At 40.6% G+C, this 19,526-nt stretch overlaps 1 protein-coding gene across 2 annotated transcripts in view; it reads left to right on the top strand.

The window, feature by feature from the left end:
• The window catches only part of PLCB1 (phospholipase C beta 1), a 784,598-nt gene that overhangs the window by 640,117 nt on the left and 124,955 nt on the right, over positions 1–19,526 (top strand). For both annotated transcript variants that reach the window (XM_023217869.2, XM_023217868.2), the window contains exons 24-26: positions 8,644–8,776; positions 12,037–12,090; positions 16,663–16,882. In XM_023217869.2, coding sequence (XP_023073637.1) covers positions 8,644–8,776; positions 12,037–12,090; positions 16,663–16,882 — 407 coding nt within the window. The remainder of the gene's footprint in view (positions 1–8,643; positions 8,777–12,036; positions 12,091–16,662; positions 16,883–19,526) is intronic.

Raw genomic sequence — 19,526 nt, 5'->3', positions numbered from 1 at the left:
TTATAGAAACAATAGTTTATCAAAATTCCTGAACTTTAAAGCATGCAATACAGTAAAAAGAAAAGGTTTTCCTTTAAATAATGACACCATCTCTTTCATTTCTATACTGTACAGATTTGGCATTCACAATGCACTTCCATTGGATGCCTTGGATAAAACTGGGTGCTAACTAGGAAAACCATAGTCATCCCCATTTTTAGAGAAGGGAACAATTGCTCATTATAGTAGAGTGATTTGGTGCCTAATATCAATGGCCAATAAGTTGAAGAACTAGGGTCTTTTTAAATAAGTATCAAGAAAAGACCATTCATTCACGTGACTTGTAACTGGTCAATGATTGGTTCAATTCAACTGCTTTTGCAAATATCTTCCATAAAAATTTCTAAAATTTCAGTGGATTCTAATGAGGGACTTTGGATTCATCTGCCTAAAATAGGGATGAGTACAGTAACTTAAATATCCATGTCATGTCTGATTATAAAATCATGGCTCTCAATTAATGATGAAGTTTTTCACTCTGCTTTAGAGCAGGGCTTCTCAAATTTTAATTTGCATACAGGTATAGGAAATGGGGGGCGTGTAGGTCAAAGGATACAAAGCAGGAAATATGTAGGATGAACAAGTAAAAAAATCTAATGTACAGCATGAGGACTATAATTAACAATCGTGTATTGTAGTCAGAATTTTTTCTAAATGAGTAGATTATAGCTGTTCCTGCCACAGGGGGACAAAATGGGTAACTGTGTGAGATGATGGATATGTCTTTTGTTCCCTGATAGTAACCATTTTACTCTATGTAAGTATCTTATAACACATTGTATGTATTGAATATACACAATAAAATTTTTTTTAAAGGTGCATACAGATCACTTGAGAATCTTGTTACAATGCAGATTCAGATTCAGCGGGTCTGTCATAGATCACAAAACACTGCATATTTAACAAGCTTCCAGGTGATGCTTATGGCCCATGGACCATATTTGGAGTAGCAGGGCTCTCAAACTTTAGCATGTACCAGACTCACTCAGATGGCTTCCTAAAACACAGATTGATGGGCATCATAGTCAAAGTTTCTGATTCAGTAGGTCTGGGGTGGACCCAAGAATTTGCGTCTCTAACAATTTAAAGTGAAACTGATGCTGGTCTAAGGACCACACATTAAGAACTGCTGCTTTGAAGTCCTGCATCTTTCACAAGAGTGTGACTCTCCCCAGATGAAACCCATTAATTCCATCCACTCTAAAAAAAAAGTCAGCTTAATCACAGAAACCTGGGAAGGGCTCCAGGAGACACTTTTTCTGGGAATTATCCAGAATTTGTCCTGTGAGCGATTGACCGTAGTCCTTACCAAATGATTTGACTTAATTAATTTCAAAGATATATTTCCACAAAATTAATGTAAAGAGTTGTTGGTCTATTTTCTTTTAAAAAGAGAAATCCATGATTTCTACCTAACAGCCAAGGGTTTAATCCTTCTGATTTCTTTGGAAACTGTATCAAAACACTTCTAATAAATTAAAGTTGGTAGGAACATTTTTATATACATATATATGAAAGTTTATATATGTAACACATATAAATGAGTCAGCAGAGCTATGTTCCTTTACCCTTTTATAGACTTCTGAATAACCTGCTGCTATTATGCATTAAATACAAACTTTTTACAGACAGCAGAAAGAAGCATCTTCACTTTTTTCATTCATTGATTTATTCATTCATTCAAATTTTTTTTTTTATTTTAGCCTAACATTTAGGTGTTTCTTTACTTTCAGGACTTAGCCATTAATAGTATAGCTATTTATTGTATACTAGCAGGAAAATAAATGTGAATTCATTCATTCATTCATTCAATTTAAAAAAAACACACAACTATGTGTCGGTCACTCTCGTGGCCCTTTATATGTGTAATGCTGAGGAAAATCAGACGCTCTCATAGCCCTTACAACTTGGAGGAAGAGAGTGACATTATAAAATTTATACATCTAAATGTAAAATTGCAGCTGTTACTAATGTTCAACAAAATGATACCATGCGAGTGCTGATGACTCATGCGAGTGCTTATATGATGACACAGCCATGCTGTGTCAAGATTCACTTGAATCCATGCTCCAGTTACTGCTGGAAGAACTTGCTGGACATTAACTGTGCAAAACACCAAAAGTGCTTTACTTGGTGTTAATGAAGAAGTCAACAGATGAATTTATCCAGCTCGTTAAAGCTGTCTCTTGCTTCTAACTCACACTGGTAGACTCTTCAAAATTAGGAGTTTTGACATATTTCATTATGAAAAATTCTAAGCTAACATTGAAAGAACTGTATAAGGAATACCTATATATCAGCCACCTGGATTCCATAATTAAAATTTTGATGCTTTCACTTGATCCCATATAAATCCCTCTATCCATTTATCAATCCATCTTAGTTCAATATGATGCATTTTAAAGTAGGTTGCAAACATCAGTATACTTCACTCCTAAACATTTGGGAGTGCATACAGCAGGATGAAGTTTGTAAGAATGATTCTGAATTTCTTAGAAATAGGAGGCAGATACATAATCTAATTTCAGTCAAGTAATAGAAATTTAAGGTACAATTTGTACTCGTGTTTGAAGAAGCTCCTCCTTAAGGGAAAGGCTGGCTCTAACAAAGCTACTTTATGACAACATTTGTCCTCAGTGGAGTGGATTCCTGCATGATGAAATTATGAGACTCACCCTAATATGATGGAAGAACTGATGGCCTTGCCTTTTACCCATGTGGTGCCCATCCAAAGGAAGATGCTGTCATCCTAATCAGCTACACAGAAGGAACTGCACTCTTTAGATGACTCAGACGAGGAAAGCAAGATCCAACACCTCTAATAGCCCAGTAACACATATGATATTTGAAAGACCCTTCACTTACCATGTTAACCATTCAGTTAAATCCTCCAAATCCTAATTCTCTGCTGCTTAGCCATCAGATCCAAACTTTCAATGCCCAGGATGGAAATCTTTTCAACCAGTACATCAAATAGCTTTTCCTCCTTCTATAAAACGTATAAAGATGATCTTTTCAGTTACCCTTTTACTGCTCCATCTGTATTCTATTTTCAATGCACTTCTGTTCATTTTGGAATTAGGAAGCGTGTAAATTCTTTTTATATTTAATTTTAACATTCAAGTTAGGCTATTTTGAAGAAAAAGATATTGCAATGACTTCATTTAACCACTAGAGGGCAGGAACTTACTTCTGTGGTTCATGGTTCATTCTGCCTTTTTTTTTTTTTTTTTTTTTTTTTGCTACCCACCTGACCAAAATCTAGCTAATGCAACTAAAGTACTACTACCTTCTGAACCTTCTTTCCTTGATATTTGCTTAATTGGAATTTAAGTCTTTGACTCAAATTAAGAAAATTGGCATTCCTAGGTTCTGTTTCTATCACAATTTCCAGTACCAGATTTTTATTCACTCATGAAAACAAATAATGGGGGAGAAATAAAGCATTGTCTTTCTGCTGATTCTCTTGAGTGGGATAAGGAATTTGGTTTTTGCACTCTGGCTTACAGATTCGTATAGTGGGAATTATTCGATCTTTCAATCATAATATCAGAAAGTTCAATTTTAGTATTGTACTCCTATAGGTGCTTTTTTTCATTTTTCAGCCATTGTTTTGCTTAACTTATTTAACTTTGTATATACGGATGCCTTTTTAGTGCAACAGGGTAGTTCTTTCAGAATTATGTTTACATGTATACATCTCTATCTCAGCAGCAAGTTATGTTTACGGTTTCTTAAGCTGCTGTTATCATAGAGTGGACTGGTGCAGTAGAAAAATTTAATCTTTACCATGTAGTACATATTCAAATACTTGCTCACAGTTTCCTGTGTGACCTCTGGCAAGTTACATGACTTTTAATAAAGGTTTTAGTAAAGACTTCTAATAACACTTCCGATTTTTTTGCTATGTTATGGTGCTGTGAGTGTTGCCTACACTGACTGGCTGTGAAAGAGCTATTGTATATAACAGTGTCTAACCCAGGATGACCTACAGCCACTTCTAATCGCAGTGTCCATTCAGTAAATGTAGTCAATTAAAATTTGTATCTCTGGGCCAGGCGAGATGGCTCACATCTGTAATCCAGCACTTTGGGAGGCTGAGGCAGGCCAATCCCTTAGGATCCAGAGTTCGCGACCAACCTGGCCAACATGGTGAAACCCCATCTCTACTAAAAATACAAAAATTAGCCGGGTGTGGTGATGCATGCTTGTAATCCCAGCTACCCAGGAGGCTGAGGCAGGAGAATCACTTGAACCCAGGAGGTGGAGGTTGCAGTGAACCAAGATCGCACTACTGCACTCCAGTCTGGGTGACAGAGTGAGATTCCATCTCAAAAAAAAGTTTATCTACAGCCATTAGCAAAAAAGTTTAAACATCAGTCACATACATTTGTTATTAAAGAATCTTACTTAACTCAGGTGTCCCCAACCAGCACTGGTCCGTAGCCTGTTAGGAACTGGGCTGCACAGCAGGAAGTGGCAGGTGGGCAAGCAAGCAAAGCTTCATCTGTATTTATAGTTGCTCCCCCATCACTCAAATTACCCCCAGAGCTCCGCCTCCTGTCAGATCAGTAGCGGCATTCAATTCTCATAGGACTGTAAACCCTATTGTGAACTGCACATGTGAGGGATCTAGGTTGCACATTCTTTATGAAAATCGAATGCATGATGATCTGTTACTATTTCCCATCACCCCCAAATGGGACTATCTGGTTGCAAGAAAACAAGCTCAGGGCTCCCACTGATTCTACATTATGGTGAGTTGTATAATTATTTCATTATATATTACAATGTAACAATAATAGTAGAAATAAAGTACACAATAAATACAACGCACTTGAATCATACTGAAACCATACCCCCAGTAACCTCCTCTCCCCCTGGTCCATGAAAAAATTATCTTCCATGAAACTGGTCGTTGGTGCCAGAAAGGCTGGGGACCACTGACCTAACTTGTATATAACATTTGTCTCCAGAAAATCGTAAGAGGTCCCTGGCAAGAATCAGTCTATGCAAGGATCTCCAAATTCCTTAGCCCAGTGTTTAATGTCCTCATTCCTGACCCTCTTCTCTATGCCTTTGCTTGGGCACTGGGGCGAGAAGGTAAGGAGTTGTGGGCTGCAGACTAGTTGGCTCCTGGCCCACTGAGTTCCCAGCACAGCCCTGTCCCTTCAGCATTGCTAAGGATGCATGGCTCACTCTTGCACCATCTCAGAATCCCAGGCAAACTCTGCTCCTCCTGGCAGAGGGTACAGATTGGCAGCTTCTGGGCCAAATGCAGTCTGAAGATGTGCTCTCTCTGGCCTCTCAGTGACTGGAAACTAGGGGAGTTCACTCAAAAATTTAGTTTTTCCATTTTTCTCAAAACCTGGGCAGCAATAGGCTAAAAATGAACAGCAGCAACTGCCCCATTTACAGGCTGTCTCTCCCCTGCTCTGGACATGACCTCACTTTACCCTATTGCGTTAAATCCAGTCCACTTCACTGGTTTCTATCACTTCCATTAACTGCCTATTACTCTACAGTGTGAATAGTATCCTTAGGGATTGTGAGACATCTCCAGGTGTGACGCCCGGACTAAGCATTTCTCCAAAGCCTACTTCAAAGTCCAGCACAAACCCTTGGTGACCCCTTCATCCCCAACTGTAACCAGAAAGTATTTGCCTGAATGTTTCCTTAACATTTATCCGCTTTTAAAAATATCTTTTAATTTTATATTTTTCATCCATTTTTGGAAGGCGGAGGCTTTGTCTCACATGCCCTTGATAAGCAGAGATGTATTTTTTCCTTTATTTGACTCAAATTGACAATTGAACCTGGTTTCCCAAGGGCGTACAGCTATATGGAGTATCTGAAAACTCAACACAAAGCTAAAAATAAACTTGTTGGATCCAGTTTGAATGCACCTCCAGCCTAACACTCAAGACACTAATTTTAGTTGCCAAAAAAAAAAAAAAGCCACCATTATTACTTTCACAGAAGCTGGTTTTCCCTAACTTCCATTCTTTCCTCCATCAAAATTTTCTTTTTTTCTATCCTTTTTCAGAGGGCTAATTTTAGTGAACTGTCACATCGGGAAGAATCTGGTTCATTCGCCACATGGTTTTAGAAACCGACTTGGATATAATGGGGAAGGTCAATCCCCACGAAACAGGGACATCTTCCTATCTACTTTCTAAAGCAGCTGAGTTTGGTAACCAAGGGCACCCTCTTCAGCTGGGAGGCCAGGAAAGCGTTACCACTGCTACATTTAACACAAAGAACCACCCACTGTGGGTGTACAGGCCCCATGTAGTCAAATCTAGTTTTTCAAGGGAAGCAAGAAATCCATTGTTTCAGTATAAAATCACCTTAATTAAAAGATTTGACAATATTGGATGAGCCAAAGAAAATGCATCCATGTATCCCATTGGGACCATGAGTTTCCAGTTTGCAATGCCTTGCTAAACAAAACATACACAATCCTTTCCCTTTGCATATAATTCTAGGGAGAATTTTTCTGATGGATGCAAGTAAATAGTGTGACCATACTGGCACTTACCCATCAGAAGCAGTCATTTTTCAAAACAAAGATTCTGCCATAGTGAGCTATACAGGCTGCCCGGGTTACTTGTTTAGGCTCCTGTCTCCCTTAATTGATGTCTAGCCACTGCTACTAAGGGCTCTTGCAGCACTCAGCAGGCTGTAGTAAACAAGCTGGGATGATCTGTTGAATTAAAATAAGTTCTGCCATCACTTAATGCAGTTTTGGAAGATGCTTTAAAGATGATTTGGGAAACAGATTAAAAGCCACTGGTGACAATCAGTGTCACTATTTTCACTCTTATCTTACTTTTTATAAAAATGTTATTATAGGACAATTTTTTCATCTGTAATGACATGCCAAAATGTCACAATGTTGGGCTCCAAATGGCTTCTGGAAAAATGTATTTCCTAATGTATTTTTTTAAAGTGCTACAAAGTAGAACATTGGGAGAGCCTCATTGTCAGTAAAACCTGCCAGGGACTTGGAAGGCAATTCTGATAAAGAGGTACAGAGAATTTAGCACATTGTAAAGCAACATTAAAAGAGTATGTAGGCAATTATTTTATAAGGATCAGCATTTATTCAACAAACATTTTTAAACTGTTTACTCTGTATAAGGTATGTTGAATTAGCTGCTGGAGGGTGTCAAGTGAACATTTCATGTTTCAATGCATTTATTATTATTATTCATTGGTAGTATTCCACAAGCTTAAATGTTTTATTTGTTTTATGTCAACATAAATAGCAAATAGAGATGCCCTCTAAAAGAAAATGATATTATTTAAGAATAGGACGTACTAAATTATGTGCGTAGTCAGGGAGGGAAGGAAGACAAAGGTTTTTAAAGGATAAATGAGGAGGATTACATAATTGTTTTGAGACGATTATGCTTGGCTACAAGGATCAATAACAAGAGTGATATCAGTCGGAGGTTGGACAGGGAGTTGCTGGGCAGGTGTCCTCACAGAAGTATTTTTTGTGTAAAGTTGCTATGGCCTTAGTACAAGGTGATGGTTTTTGCAGAGTCTTCTGTGAGAGTTTTTCTTATCAGGCATTTATGAGTGAGAACCTTCTCTTTATGACATTCCCTGGCTCTTTTTGTCAGGGTTTTTTGGGTTGTTGTTGTTGTTGTTGTTGTTGTTTTGTTTTAATATAAGGGACTCCATTTGGATTCTGATAACTTTCACATTATTTAACATCCACATATTTACTCTATGCCAGAAACAATTCCAAGTACTTTATAAGTATTAACTTATTTAATCATCTAAACAATCTAACGAGATAATATTATGATTCCCAGTACACACATGTCTTCATCTATAAGGATAAAGAAATTGAAGCACAGAGAGTTAAGTGAACCATCCAAAATCACACTGTTGGTAAATTGCAGGGCCGGAATCTGGACCCAAGCAAGCTGTGCTCCAAAATGTGCATTCTTATCCATCACATCAATTAGCTCATTCTATAAAACAACCCCAAACTTGGCAGCTTATAACATCAATTAGTTATTATTTTTCATGCATTATCTGCTCAGCTGGGCAGGTCTGCAGATCCAGACCAGACTCATAGACACAGCTCATCTCAGCCGGGCTCACTCAAGTGTGTATGCTCAGCTGGGGACTGGCTGGTCCAGGACATCCTTGACCAAGATGACTCAGCTCTCCTCCAGAAGAGCTGGATGAGAGACCAGGATGACTCAGACCTCTCATCCTCCATTGCTATAATAAGGCCCTAAGAAACAGTGGAAAAATTTGCGAGGGCCTTTTGTATCAAGTTTGCTACTCTCTGATGGACCAAAGCCTATCACATAGTCTAGTACAGAGTCAGTGTGGAAGGGCACCACCAACAGGCGTAGACATAGGTTGGTGTAAAAATTGGAGACTTTAATACAATTAACCTCCCATAGTCATGGCTCAGCACTATGCTGTTTAAACCCTGCTTTCCAGGCAGTATCAAATTTGATATTTCCAACTCCAAAAGAATTGTGAAGATGCTGCAAAATGTAGCCTTGTCGGTTTAGGAAGGCAAGAAAAGAGTAAAAAGAAATGTGGAAAATGAAAGGATATTTATAATTTTAGGCTGATCCTGGAGAAACACCATCAGAGACTCCAAGTGAAGTGAGAACGACTCCAGCCGAAAATGGGGTGAATCACACTACATCCCTGACACCCAAGCCACCCTCCCAGGCTCTCCACAGCCAACCAGCTCCAGGTAAGCCATCTGGAAAGAGCTGGACAATGTGAGCAAGATCCTTCAGTTCATTAGTGCGACTGAAGGAGGCGCTGTGATGTGGGTAGCTAAAGCATTAAGTGGGGAAAGATGTGTGGACTTAGGAGGTGCTCCGACAATGTGCAATTGATGAATGAAGGCCAGAAGAGATTCATATGTGCTCATCTGGCTCTACAGGTAACTTATTAAACCACAACAAAAAAAATTACCCAGATTTCCTGTGTCCTTTTTTAGTGATGAATTATAACCCATCTGCTGGCACAGTTTGAGAAGAGTTCTCCAAGCAGCTTATAAACAACCATGCCTTAGAAGTGCATTCTTAGGCCTACTTCATTAATTCTGTGCCAAGGGCTCCTTTCCCTCTTTCTCCAACTTTCTTTTCAACATCCTTGAGTGTCTGCGATGTGCTGGTCACATTGCTAAGCCTTTCAAATGGATCATTTCAATTCCCGCTCCCGCCCCTCACCCTACCAGGCCCAGAGAGTATATTCTACTATTGTCGCCATTGTGCAGATGAATAAGCTGACATTTTCAAGTGATAAAGTACTTACTGAAGGCCACAGAGCCAGGGAAGAGTGAACTTAGGCCTGACACAGTTCCTGATGACACTCACATTCTTGCTTTTAGCTCCTATATTCCAACCAAAGCCACACTCATGTCTCATTTCTCAAAAAAAACAAAACAAAACAAAAAAAAAAACCAATAAAAAACACTTTGATTTCTATGCAGCTAACTTTGACGTTTAATCTTATTCAGCTTTGTGTAACTCTTTCTTGTGTGTATGTCCTGTTTACTCCAGTAAATGGGAGGCCTCCTAGGTAGACTTCAGGTTGGTGCCTCCTCTGTACATCACACAGTGCTGGAGAATAGCACGTACCTGATAATTTCTTGTTGAATTGGTTAATAAAGTAAACAAAAGGGAACAGAATTTCCTTCTATGAAGGTGTGGAAAGAAGCTCATTTCTTTGTCACACTAGGTCAGAGCGCCAATAGATCCAGATCTTTTATTTAGGGTGGAAGGGTATTTCTCATTGGGGAGAATGAGAATTAAAAAAAAAAAAAGAAGAATTATATTTAATTTGTATCAGACATGCTTGAACTGCTTTTTAAAAGGTTACTGACCAGGCATGGTGGCTCATGCCCATAATTGCAGTACTTTGGAAGGTTGAGACAGGCGGATCACTTGAGGTCAGCAGTTCAAGACCAACGTGGCCAACATGGTGAAACCCCCATCTCTACTAAAAATACATAAGTTAGCCTGGCATGGCGGTGCATGCCTGTAGTTCCAGCTACTCAGGAGGCTGAAGCAGGAGAATCGCTTGAACCCAGGAGGCGGAGTGCAGTAAGCTGAGATCACACCACTGCACTCTAACCTGAGTGACAGAACGAGGCTCCATCTCAAAAAAAAAAAAAAAAAAAAAAAGTTGCCAAAGTCAATAATAGTAAGAAGATGACTTAATAATGAACAAGAAGTAAATTTTCAAATAAAGAGTTTTATATACCAAATACAAACATCTTGAGTGCTTCTGAAATATAAATCCATCATTTAAATGTGTGAGTAAATAGTCATGTGTTCCTGAAAGTAAAAGAGAATTTAGCATTTTCACATTTAACTTTTTTTAACTTGATATTTTGGAATAATTTAACTTACGGAAAACATTTTTTAAATGGCACAGAATACATTGCAAAAATAACCTCCTCTTCCCCTAACGTTAACATCTCATGGGATCGTGGGGCAGTCATCAAAACCAGGAAACTAACATTGGCACGATACTCTGACCTGAACTGCACACTTTATTTGGACTCACTTGCTTTCCGCTAATGTCCTTTTACTGTTCGAGATTCCAACGCAGGATCCCACATTGTATTTTATTGTCATGGTTCTTCCGTCTCCTTTAATCTCTGGCAGTCCCGCAGTCTTTCCTGTCTTTCATAACCTTGCTACTTTGGAAGAACTCTGGTCAGTTATTTTGTAGAACGTCCCTCAGTCTGGGTTGGTCCAATGTTTCACCATGATTAGGTTGAGGGCATGCATTTTGACAAGAGCACCACGCAAGTGATACTTGCCCTTCTCAGCGCATCGCATCACGGATATACGTTATTGTTGGGCCTCATCACTGATGATGTGGGATCACTTGGTTAAGGTGGTTTCTCCACTGAAAGTTATTTATTTTCCCCTCTTAGATATATTGGGAGAGCTACTTTGAGACTATGCAAATATCTTGTTCTTCCTTAAACTTTTACTTACTGATTTTGACATTCACCAATGGATCTTTCCTGTAACAGTTATTACTGCCTAGTGGTCGATATTTGACTTTTATATTTTACTTTATTTTGTTTTGGGATGGAGTTTGGCTCTTGTTGCCCAGGCTGGAGTGCAGTGGTGTGATCTTGGCTCACTGCAACCTCTGCCTCCTGGGTTCAAGCGATTCTCCTACCTCAGCCTCCCGAGTAGCCGGGATTACATGCATGCACCACCATGTCCGGCTAATTTTGTATTTTTAGTAGAGACGGGATTTCGCCATGTTGGTTAGGTTGGTCTCGAACTCCTGACCTCAGGTGATCCACTGGCCTTGGCCTCCCAACATTTGACTTTTAAAAGGCCACTTGTCATTCCTGATTTTGCCAGAAGGTGGCAATAGCATTGCCTAAACTGAATTTGTTTTGCTTCCAAGTGGATGTCTTTTCTCTCCTTATAAATGGGGCATATAATATCACCCCCCCCCTTTTTTTTTTTTTTTTTTTTTTAGACAGACTTTCACTCACTCTGTCACATAGGCTGGAGTGCAGTGGCATGATCTCAGTCCACTGCAACCTCCACCTCCTGACTTCAAGTGATTCTCCTGCTTCAACCAACCAACTTGCTGGGATTACAACTACCTGCCACCATGCTCTGCTGATTTTTGTATTTTTAGTAGAGAAAGGGTTTTACCATATTGTCCAGGATGGTCTTGAACCCCTGACTTCAAGTGATCCACCTGCCTTGGCCTCCAGAAGTGCCGGGATTACAGGAATGAGCCACTGCACCTGGCTTAATGTTACATTTAATTAGGTTTGTCTCAAAGCTGCAAATGAAGACTTTTTAAGAATAATTTTTATAAAGAATTGTCTCACACAATTTGTCATTTCTCTGAAAAGAGATTTAGATTCAAGGCCCAAATATGTTTGTTTGCTTGTTTGTTTATAGGAAGAATAAAATTTAAAAAGCTGAAGAGGTATTTATTTTATCTTTTTTATTACAGGTTCTGTAAAGGCACCTGCCAAAACAGAAGATCTTATTCAGAGTGTCTTAACAGGTAAATGCCACCCTTTTCCCCCATGGAATTCAGCAGCTGAGTATTACACAGTGGAAGTATTTAGAGGAGAGGAAATTTCCATTCGTATCTGAAAAATAACATCATTAATATTTCTTCTTCTAAAAAATCTACAAACATAACACTTTTAGTTTAGTCTACGTGATATGATATAATCACAGAGAAGTAACCATACTTTGTAGCTAGAACCCTACTGGCATAAAAATAGTGTAGTTTCACAAGAGAGCTATTTCAGCATCAAAGAATAGTTTCATGCTGGAAATGTAACCCAGTGAACAAGAATACCTGTCTTCCCAAATTGCCAACAATAAACTATATTTTAGATATACAGAATATGATCCATTTGTGAGCATAAAATGCACAGTCTTTCAGAACTGTGATACAGTTTGGAATTATTTTATATTTGGTTAGTCACATAAACTAGTGGAACTAAAATTGGTATAAGCTTTGTGCAGGACAATTAGCAGTAGGTAGTGGAATGTTAAAAATGTTTGTAATACTCAGCTCAATATACAAGAGAAATGTACACACATGTTCATCAAAAGCAGCACCACTGGTAAGGGCCAAATCTAGAAACGACCCAATGTCCATCAGCAGTAAGGTAGGTAAATAAATTGGATAAATTCCTAGCATAGAACAGGAGGCAGCTGCAGGAATAAATAAACTCAAGTCACACACAACCTGGATAAAACTCAAGCATAATGTTGAGGAGAAAAGCCAGACACAAAAGAGCATGTTCTATAGGATTCCATATACACTAACTTCAAGGACAAAACTAATTCATGCTATAGAAACCTGGATTTGGATTATACTTGGTGGGAGACAGGAACCAAAAAGGAAGACTTCTGGGATGCTGGCAAAATTCTGATTTTGACCTGAGTGATGGATATTGAAGCACACTGACTTTGGAAAAATTTACAAGGCTATACATTTATGATTTATGCACTTTGATGTATGTATTTGTATTTCATCAAGAAATGCATAAAAATGTGCATAGAAAAATTACTTGAGGAAAGTATTTAAGGAAAACAAAATATGGTTTGGTTTGGTTTTTGAGACGAAGTCACCCAGGCTGGAGTGCAATGGTGCAATCTTGGCTGACTGCAACCTCCCCCTCTCGGGTTCAAGCGATTCTCCTGCCTCAGCCTCCCAAATAGCTGGGATTACAGGCATGCGCCACCACGCCTGGCGAATTTTGTATTTTCAGTAGAGATGGTGATTTGCCATGTCGGCCAGGCTGGTCTCGAACTCCTGACCTCAGGTGATCCACCCGCCTCAGCCTCCCAAAGTTTTGGGATTACAGGCATGAGCCACCACACCCCTCCCAACAAAACATGTTTTTAAAAGATTTAGTTCTAGGCTGGGCACGGTGGCTCATGCCTGTAATCCCAGTACTTAGGGAGGCCAAGGGGGTGGATCACCTGAGGTCAGGAGTTCGAGACCAGCCTGACCAACATGGAGAAACCCTCTCTCTACTAAAAAATACAAAATTAGCTGCTGTGGTGGCGTGCACCTATAATCCCAGCTACTCAGGAGACTGAGGCAGGAAATTCGCTTGAACCCAGGAGGTGGAGGTTGCGGTGAGCCAAGATCGTGCCATTGCACTGTAGCCTGGGCAACAAGCATGAAATTCCGTCTCAAAAAAAAAAAAGATTTAGTTTCATGGGAAACAATACCATATTAATGCATACAACAAGAGACAGAAGTGTTCCTAGAACATGATTTTAATGTTATTTAAAAGAATGTAAATGAGTGTACAAAAGGCAATGGTCTGTGCCGATACATTAGCTGTGATTATATCTTGGTGGCGTCTTTATAAATGCTATTTGTCTTTATATAAGTGGGCATTACCTTTATACTTAAGAGCATATTCTAAGGAACAGCCTCTCATCTACAGACTTTTTAAAAATAATAGTTTATGTGGATTTATTTCTAATCATAGGTAAGAACATCTAGAGCCTTATTTCCAAACTGCCTATAGCTGATGTGCTGTAAACCGCTTTTAAAGAAATAGAATTGCATCTGCCACCAAGAATGCAGCAATTCCTTGGGATTATAAATTCTTAATGTAATAACTTATTATGCAACCATAATGAGTCAATTTGGGCCTGAGGGAAACCATTAAATAAATGTACCTGGTTTTCTCCGTGGCCTCATTCTCAAAAGAAATCGAATGTCAGGAGAATAGACACAGTATAAGAAAAGGAAATATATTTCTATTACTTAAAGACCTTAACATTTAATAGCATCAATTATTATTCTAGTTCCCACGTTTATTCACTAGACATCTTATTTTCTATTCAGGGCTCTTGTTACTCACAGCATATATTATTTCTGAATCAGTTGATAGTTTTAAATATTTACGGTGACATTTTTTGTTCCCAGAAGCAGGACATTCAATTCAAAGCATGGAAACATGAACTATGACTTGATCTAGGTCCATATAAATGATAATTCACTGAAGTTAAGATACCACCAGTTGTAAAGCATTCTATGCTCACGTTTTGCTAAAAAAGGAAAGCACTGACCCGCTGTAATACCCCACCAACCATAAGATGCATCTTGATTTCAGAAATGTTAACATATTTTTTAAATGCACATTCTAGAATTGATTGAATAGATCAGTAAAATACAGATTTGTTTTGTTTTGAGACAGAGCCTCAGTCTGTCGCCCAGGCTGGAGTGCAATTGTGTGATCTCAGCTCATTGCAACCTCTGTCTTCTGGGTTCAGGTCATTCTCCTGAGTAGCTGGGATTACAGGCGCCTGCCACCACGCCTGACTAATTTGTGCATTTTTATTTTTTCATGTGTTTGTTTATTTATTTAGAGACAGAGTCTCACTCTGCCGCCCAGGCTGGAGTGCAGTGGCGCAATCTTGGCTCACTGCAACCTCTGCTTCCCAGGTTCAAGCGATTCTCCTGCCTCAGCCTTTCGGAGTAGCTGGGATTATAGGCGTGTGCCCCCATGCCCAGCTAATTTTTGTGTTTTTAGTAGAGACGGGAGTTTTGCCATGTTGGTCGGGCTGGTCTCAAACTCCTGACCTCAGATGATTCACCCACCTTGGCGTCCCAAATTGTTGGGATTACAGGCGTGAGCCACCGCACCTGGCCTAATTTTTGTATTTTTAGTAGAGACAGGGTTTCACCATGTTGGCCAGGGTAGTCTTGAATTCCTGACCTCAGGTGATCCACCTGCCTGGGCCTCCCAAAGTGCTGGGAGTACAGGTATGAGCCACTGCGCCCGGCCCAGAATGTTTTAAGGTCAGCCCCTATCACTTTAAAAGTTTTCTCAGCATGGGATAAAAAAAGCAGCCAGCCATGGTGACTCATGCCTGGAAATCCCAGCACTTTGGGAAGCCAAGGAGGGCGGATCACTTGAGGCTGGGAGTTTGAGACCAGGCTGGCCAACATGGCAAAACCCCATCTCTACAAAAAATAGAAAATAATTAGCCGGGTGTGTTGGTGCATGCTTGTAATCCCAGTTACCTGGGAGGCTGAGACATGAGAATCACTTGAACCCGGGAGGTGAAGGTTGCAGTGAGCTGAGATCGTGCCACTACACTCCAGGCTGCGCAGCAGAGCAAGACTGTCTCAAAAAAGAAAATAATAATAAAACAATATAGTAATGTGGCCTGCTAGTAAGCCTCTGGTGACTTTGTGCAAATTATAAGAGACCTTCCCTCAGACACTTTACTGCTATATGCTTTTATGATAAATGTACAAACTTATGATGTTTATACTGTAAATGGTACCTTTAGAAATGGTGCTGTAGAACCCGCACAGTTATTTTCTAAGCCTCTACAGGCACAGTGTCAGAAACTGGGTTAAATACTTTCTGTGAGTTCTTTTATTTCATCATCTTAACAACCCTATAAAGTTATAGAAGTATTATAATCCTTCTAGCAATGCTATTGGTGCCCTGCCCAGATTCCTTGTACAGCTGGTGCACCCGTCTCCTGGCTGGTGGGGAGGGTTGGCTGCTAACAGCTCATAACTTCTCCTTCTCTGCAAAATTGCCCTCAACCAAAAGGAAGCCCCCTCTCCGGATGGTTATGCCTCCCTGCACTGAATGTCCCAAACATGCAAGAACCTCGCCTTCTTACCTCAAGATGAAACCAGCTCAGTGGTACAACTCACACTCCAGCGCTCCCCCATGGGATCAGGCAGAGACCAGACTCCATCCTTCTGAGACCACACCCTTGCTCAGCTCCTTCCCCAGCCCCGTCTGCTTCCCTGGCTCCCCTACTCTGAGAGTCCCTCAGTAAAGCGTGTGCACCTGAATCCCCATCTCGCATTCTGTTTCTAGGGAACCCAAACTAAAAATATATATATTCAAATGAAGCAGTCGGGTCTCTGAGAAGTTTAATAACATAGTCTCAAAGTTAGCAAGTGATAGAGTCAGACTGGAACCCAGATAGAGCTGACGTCAAGCTTCGCTCTTAAACTCCAGCTGAGCAAGATCAAACATTTCCTCCTAAGAAGGTGGGCCGCTCCTCTTTCAATCTGGACGTTGAGCCCTCCCATTCCCTTAGCTTTCATATTCATTTGTTGCAGAAGTGGAAGCACAGACCATTGAAGAGCTAAAGCAACAGAAATCGTTTGTGAAACTTCAAAAGAAGCACTACAAAGAAATGAAAGACCTGGTAAAGAGACACCACAAGAAAACCACTGACCTTATCAAAGAACACACTACCAAGTATAATGAAATTCAGAATGACTACTTGAGAAGGAGAGCAGCTTTGGAAAAGTCCGCCAAAAAGGACAGTAAGAAAAAGTAAGTTCAACAAATATTTTTAGTTTGTTTCATAGCATGAAGAGTCGTTAACATGGGTTTTTAATGTTTTATATCATGTTTTTGGATCTGTACCATGGCAAGAAGGCCACCTAACCTCCTCCGTTCTCCACAGCTTTTAAGGTACCTTAGCCCAAATTTGCTTGTGGATTGAATTTTTTTATTTGACCAAATTCTGAGAATAAAAATGCAGGAAGTCCTCCCGTGAGTCTAGCCTGTGATCCCAATTCCAATTAACTAACTACCTGTATTACAGCTGCCATGAGTATGAGTTTTTTGCCTTGGTTACCTAGAACCTATTTGGAGAGGCAGCTGGTTTTTTTTTTGGAGACAGAGTCTTGCCCTGCCACCCAGACTGGAGTGCAGTGACATCATCTCGGCTCACTGCAACTTCTGCCTCCAGAGTTTAAGTGATTCTTGTGCCTCAGCCTTCCAAGAAGCTGGGATTACGCCACCACACCTGGCTAATTTTTGTATTTTTAGTAGAGATGGGGTTTCACCAGGTTGCCCAGCTGGTCTTGAACTCCTGGCCTCAAGTGATCTGCCTGCCTCGGCCTCCCAAAGTGCTGGGATTACAGACATGAGCCACCACACCAGGCCACAACTGGTCTTAGAGAAAAGAGAAGCTGACTATCCTTTGCTACCCTATCTGAAATGTATAATGCCTTACACAGGTGACTCTTATGTTTGGGCCTGGGTTCCCACAGCCCCGTGTACTCAAACCTTGATGATGAGAAGCATCTCTCACACATTCACTCAATTCATGTTTATTGAGTGCCTCCTGTGCCCTGGGGACTCAGCAATAAACATGACCTACCCAATCATCTCAAATAGCTAACATGGTAATGTGGGCAACGTAAACAATAAACAACAAACACACAGCATCATCTTGGGCTGTGATGAGGACTATTAAGGAAAGAAAGAAACAGGACCATGGGATAGAGAATGACTAGAGATGGGCGATCACTTCTGACATGTCGATCTGCAATAAAGTGGCACAGAAAGAATAAGGCCTGGTCAGCTATGCAAAGAACTAGGAAGACTTATTCCAGGCTGAGGAAACAGCAAGTGCAAAGGCCCTCAGGCAGGAAAAACAATGAGCTTGTTCCAGGAACAGTAAAGCTGGCAAAGTGGGTGAAACATAGTAAACCATGAGAGGAGTGAAACAGGATGAGATCAGAGAAACAGGAAGGAATCCCACTGCTAGGTTCTTTAGAGCTGGAGCAAGTGACAGTTCAAAATGTATTGAATGTGCAATAAGATGCTACTGAAGAAAGAAATTAATATGGTGAAATTTGAGAGTCTCAGAGAAATGAGTCTAGTTGTTGTGTGGAAGAGGGACCCTCGAGCTGTGCATCTCAAATGGACATGAGTCACCAGGATCTTGTTGGGTGCAGGTTCTGACTCCATGTCTGAACTGGGGCCTGAGCAGCACCAGGTGATGCTGATTCTGCAGTTCCATGGATAACACTCTGAGTAGTGAGGATCAAGGGCTCAGAGTGAAAGCGGGAGACCAGTTAGGAAACCTTTTCATAAGTCCAGCTGAGTAATGATGGTGGTTTGGTCTAGGATGAAGGTGGTAGACATGGAGAGAAGGGGATGAATTCTTGATTCGTTTTTTAAAAAAGCGTAAGGTATGGGGTCAGAGGCCTGAAGAGAGTAGCCTGCTTGTATGTCTCTGCAATTCCCAGGTGTCCTTTAGAGAATGAAAGTCATGCTGTTACCCACACCAAATGTGTTCATGACACTCCATTATCTAGACTAGATCAGTGCATCTCAAATTTCAGTGTGCATATTTGCTAAACACAGACCCTTGGGCTTGACCCTAGAGTTTCTGCCTCAGGGGCCTCCTTCCGTAGGGACTGAGCTTCTGAGCTTCTAACAAGCTCCTAAGGTTTGCTGATGCTGTTGGTCCACAGACTTTCCACTGATGGGCCCTGGTCTATAATCGTTCAGGACCATCCTAGAAATTGAAGGGTGGCTGAAAGGCCTTCTTTGGTCTAATCCCTGCCTCCCTTCCCAGCTGCCATCTCCCAGCACTTCACACAAAAACCTGTACCTTCTGCTTAGTTCCCACCATGACGACATAGGGCAGTTGGGATTCTCTGGGCTCAGGGCCCTACTTCAATTGCAAGACTCTTGTGTGAACAATGCAGGTGCTGCCTCTAAACTCCAACAGAGACCTGCTTCCAAACGTGAGGATGCCATGTGGATTTCAGAGTGTCACGTGCTCTCAGAACCCCACATGTGGACTGCTCATCATAGCTTATCACGGGACTTTGTGGACACAGGGTCTGGTGGACCACAGGGCATTTCCTCTCTTATACCCTGTCAAGGACTGTTCTCAGTCCTGGAATAGCATTTCATTGAGTGTCGATGAAGTGCTGGGCGTATGTGTCATATCAGTTTCCTAGGGTTGCTGTAAAAAGTACAGCAAACTGGATGGCTTAAAACAATAAAAATGTATTTTCTCACAGTTTTGGAGGCTAGGAATTCAAAAATCAAGGTGTCGGCTGGACATGGTGGCTCATGCCTGGAATCCCAGCACTTTGGGAGGCTAAGGTGGGAAGATAACTTGAGGCCATGAGTTTGAGACCAGCCTGAGCAACATGGTGAAACCCCGTCT

This window comes from Piliocolobus tephrosceles, chromosome 20 (assembly GCF_002776525.5).
Source record: "Piliocolobus tephrosceles isolate RC106 chromosome 20, ASM277652v3, whole genome shotgun sequence".
NCBI lineage: Eukaryota > Metazoa > Chordata > Mammalia > Primates > Cercopithecidae > Piliocolobus > Piliocolobus tephrosceles.
This window is presented reverse-complemented; position numbering and strand designations above follow the sequence as displayed.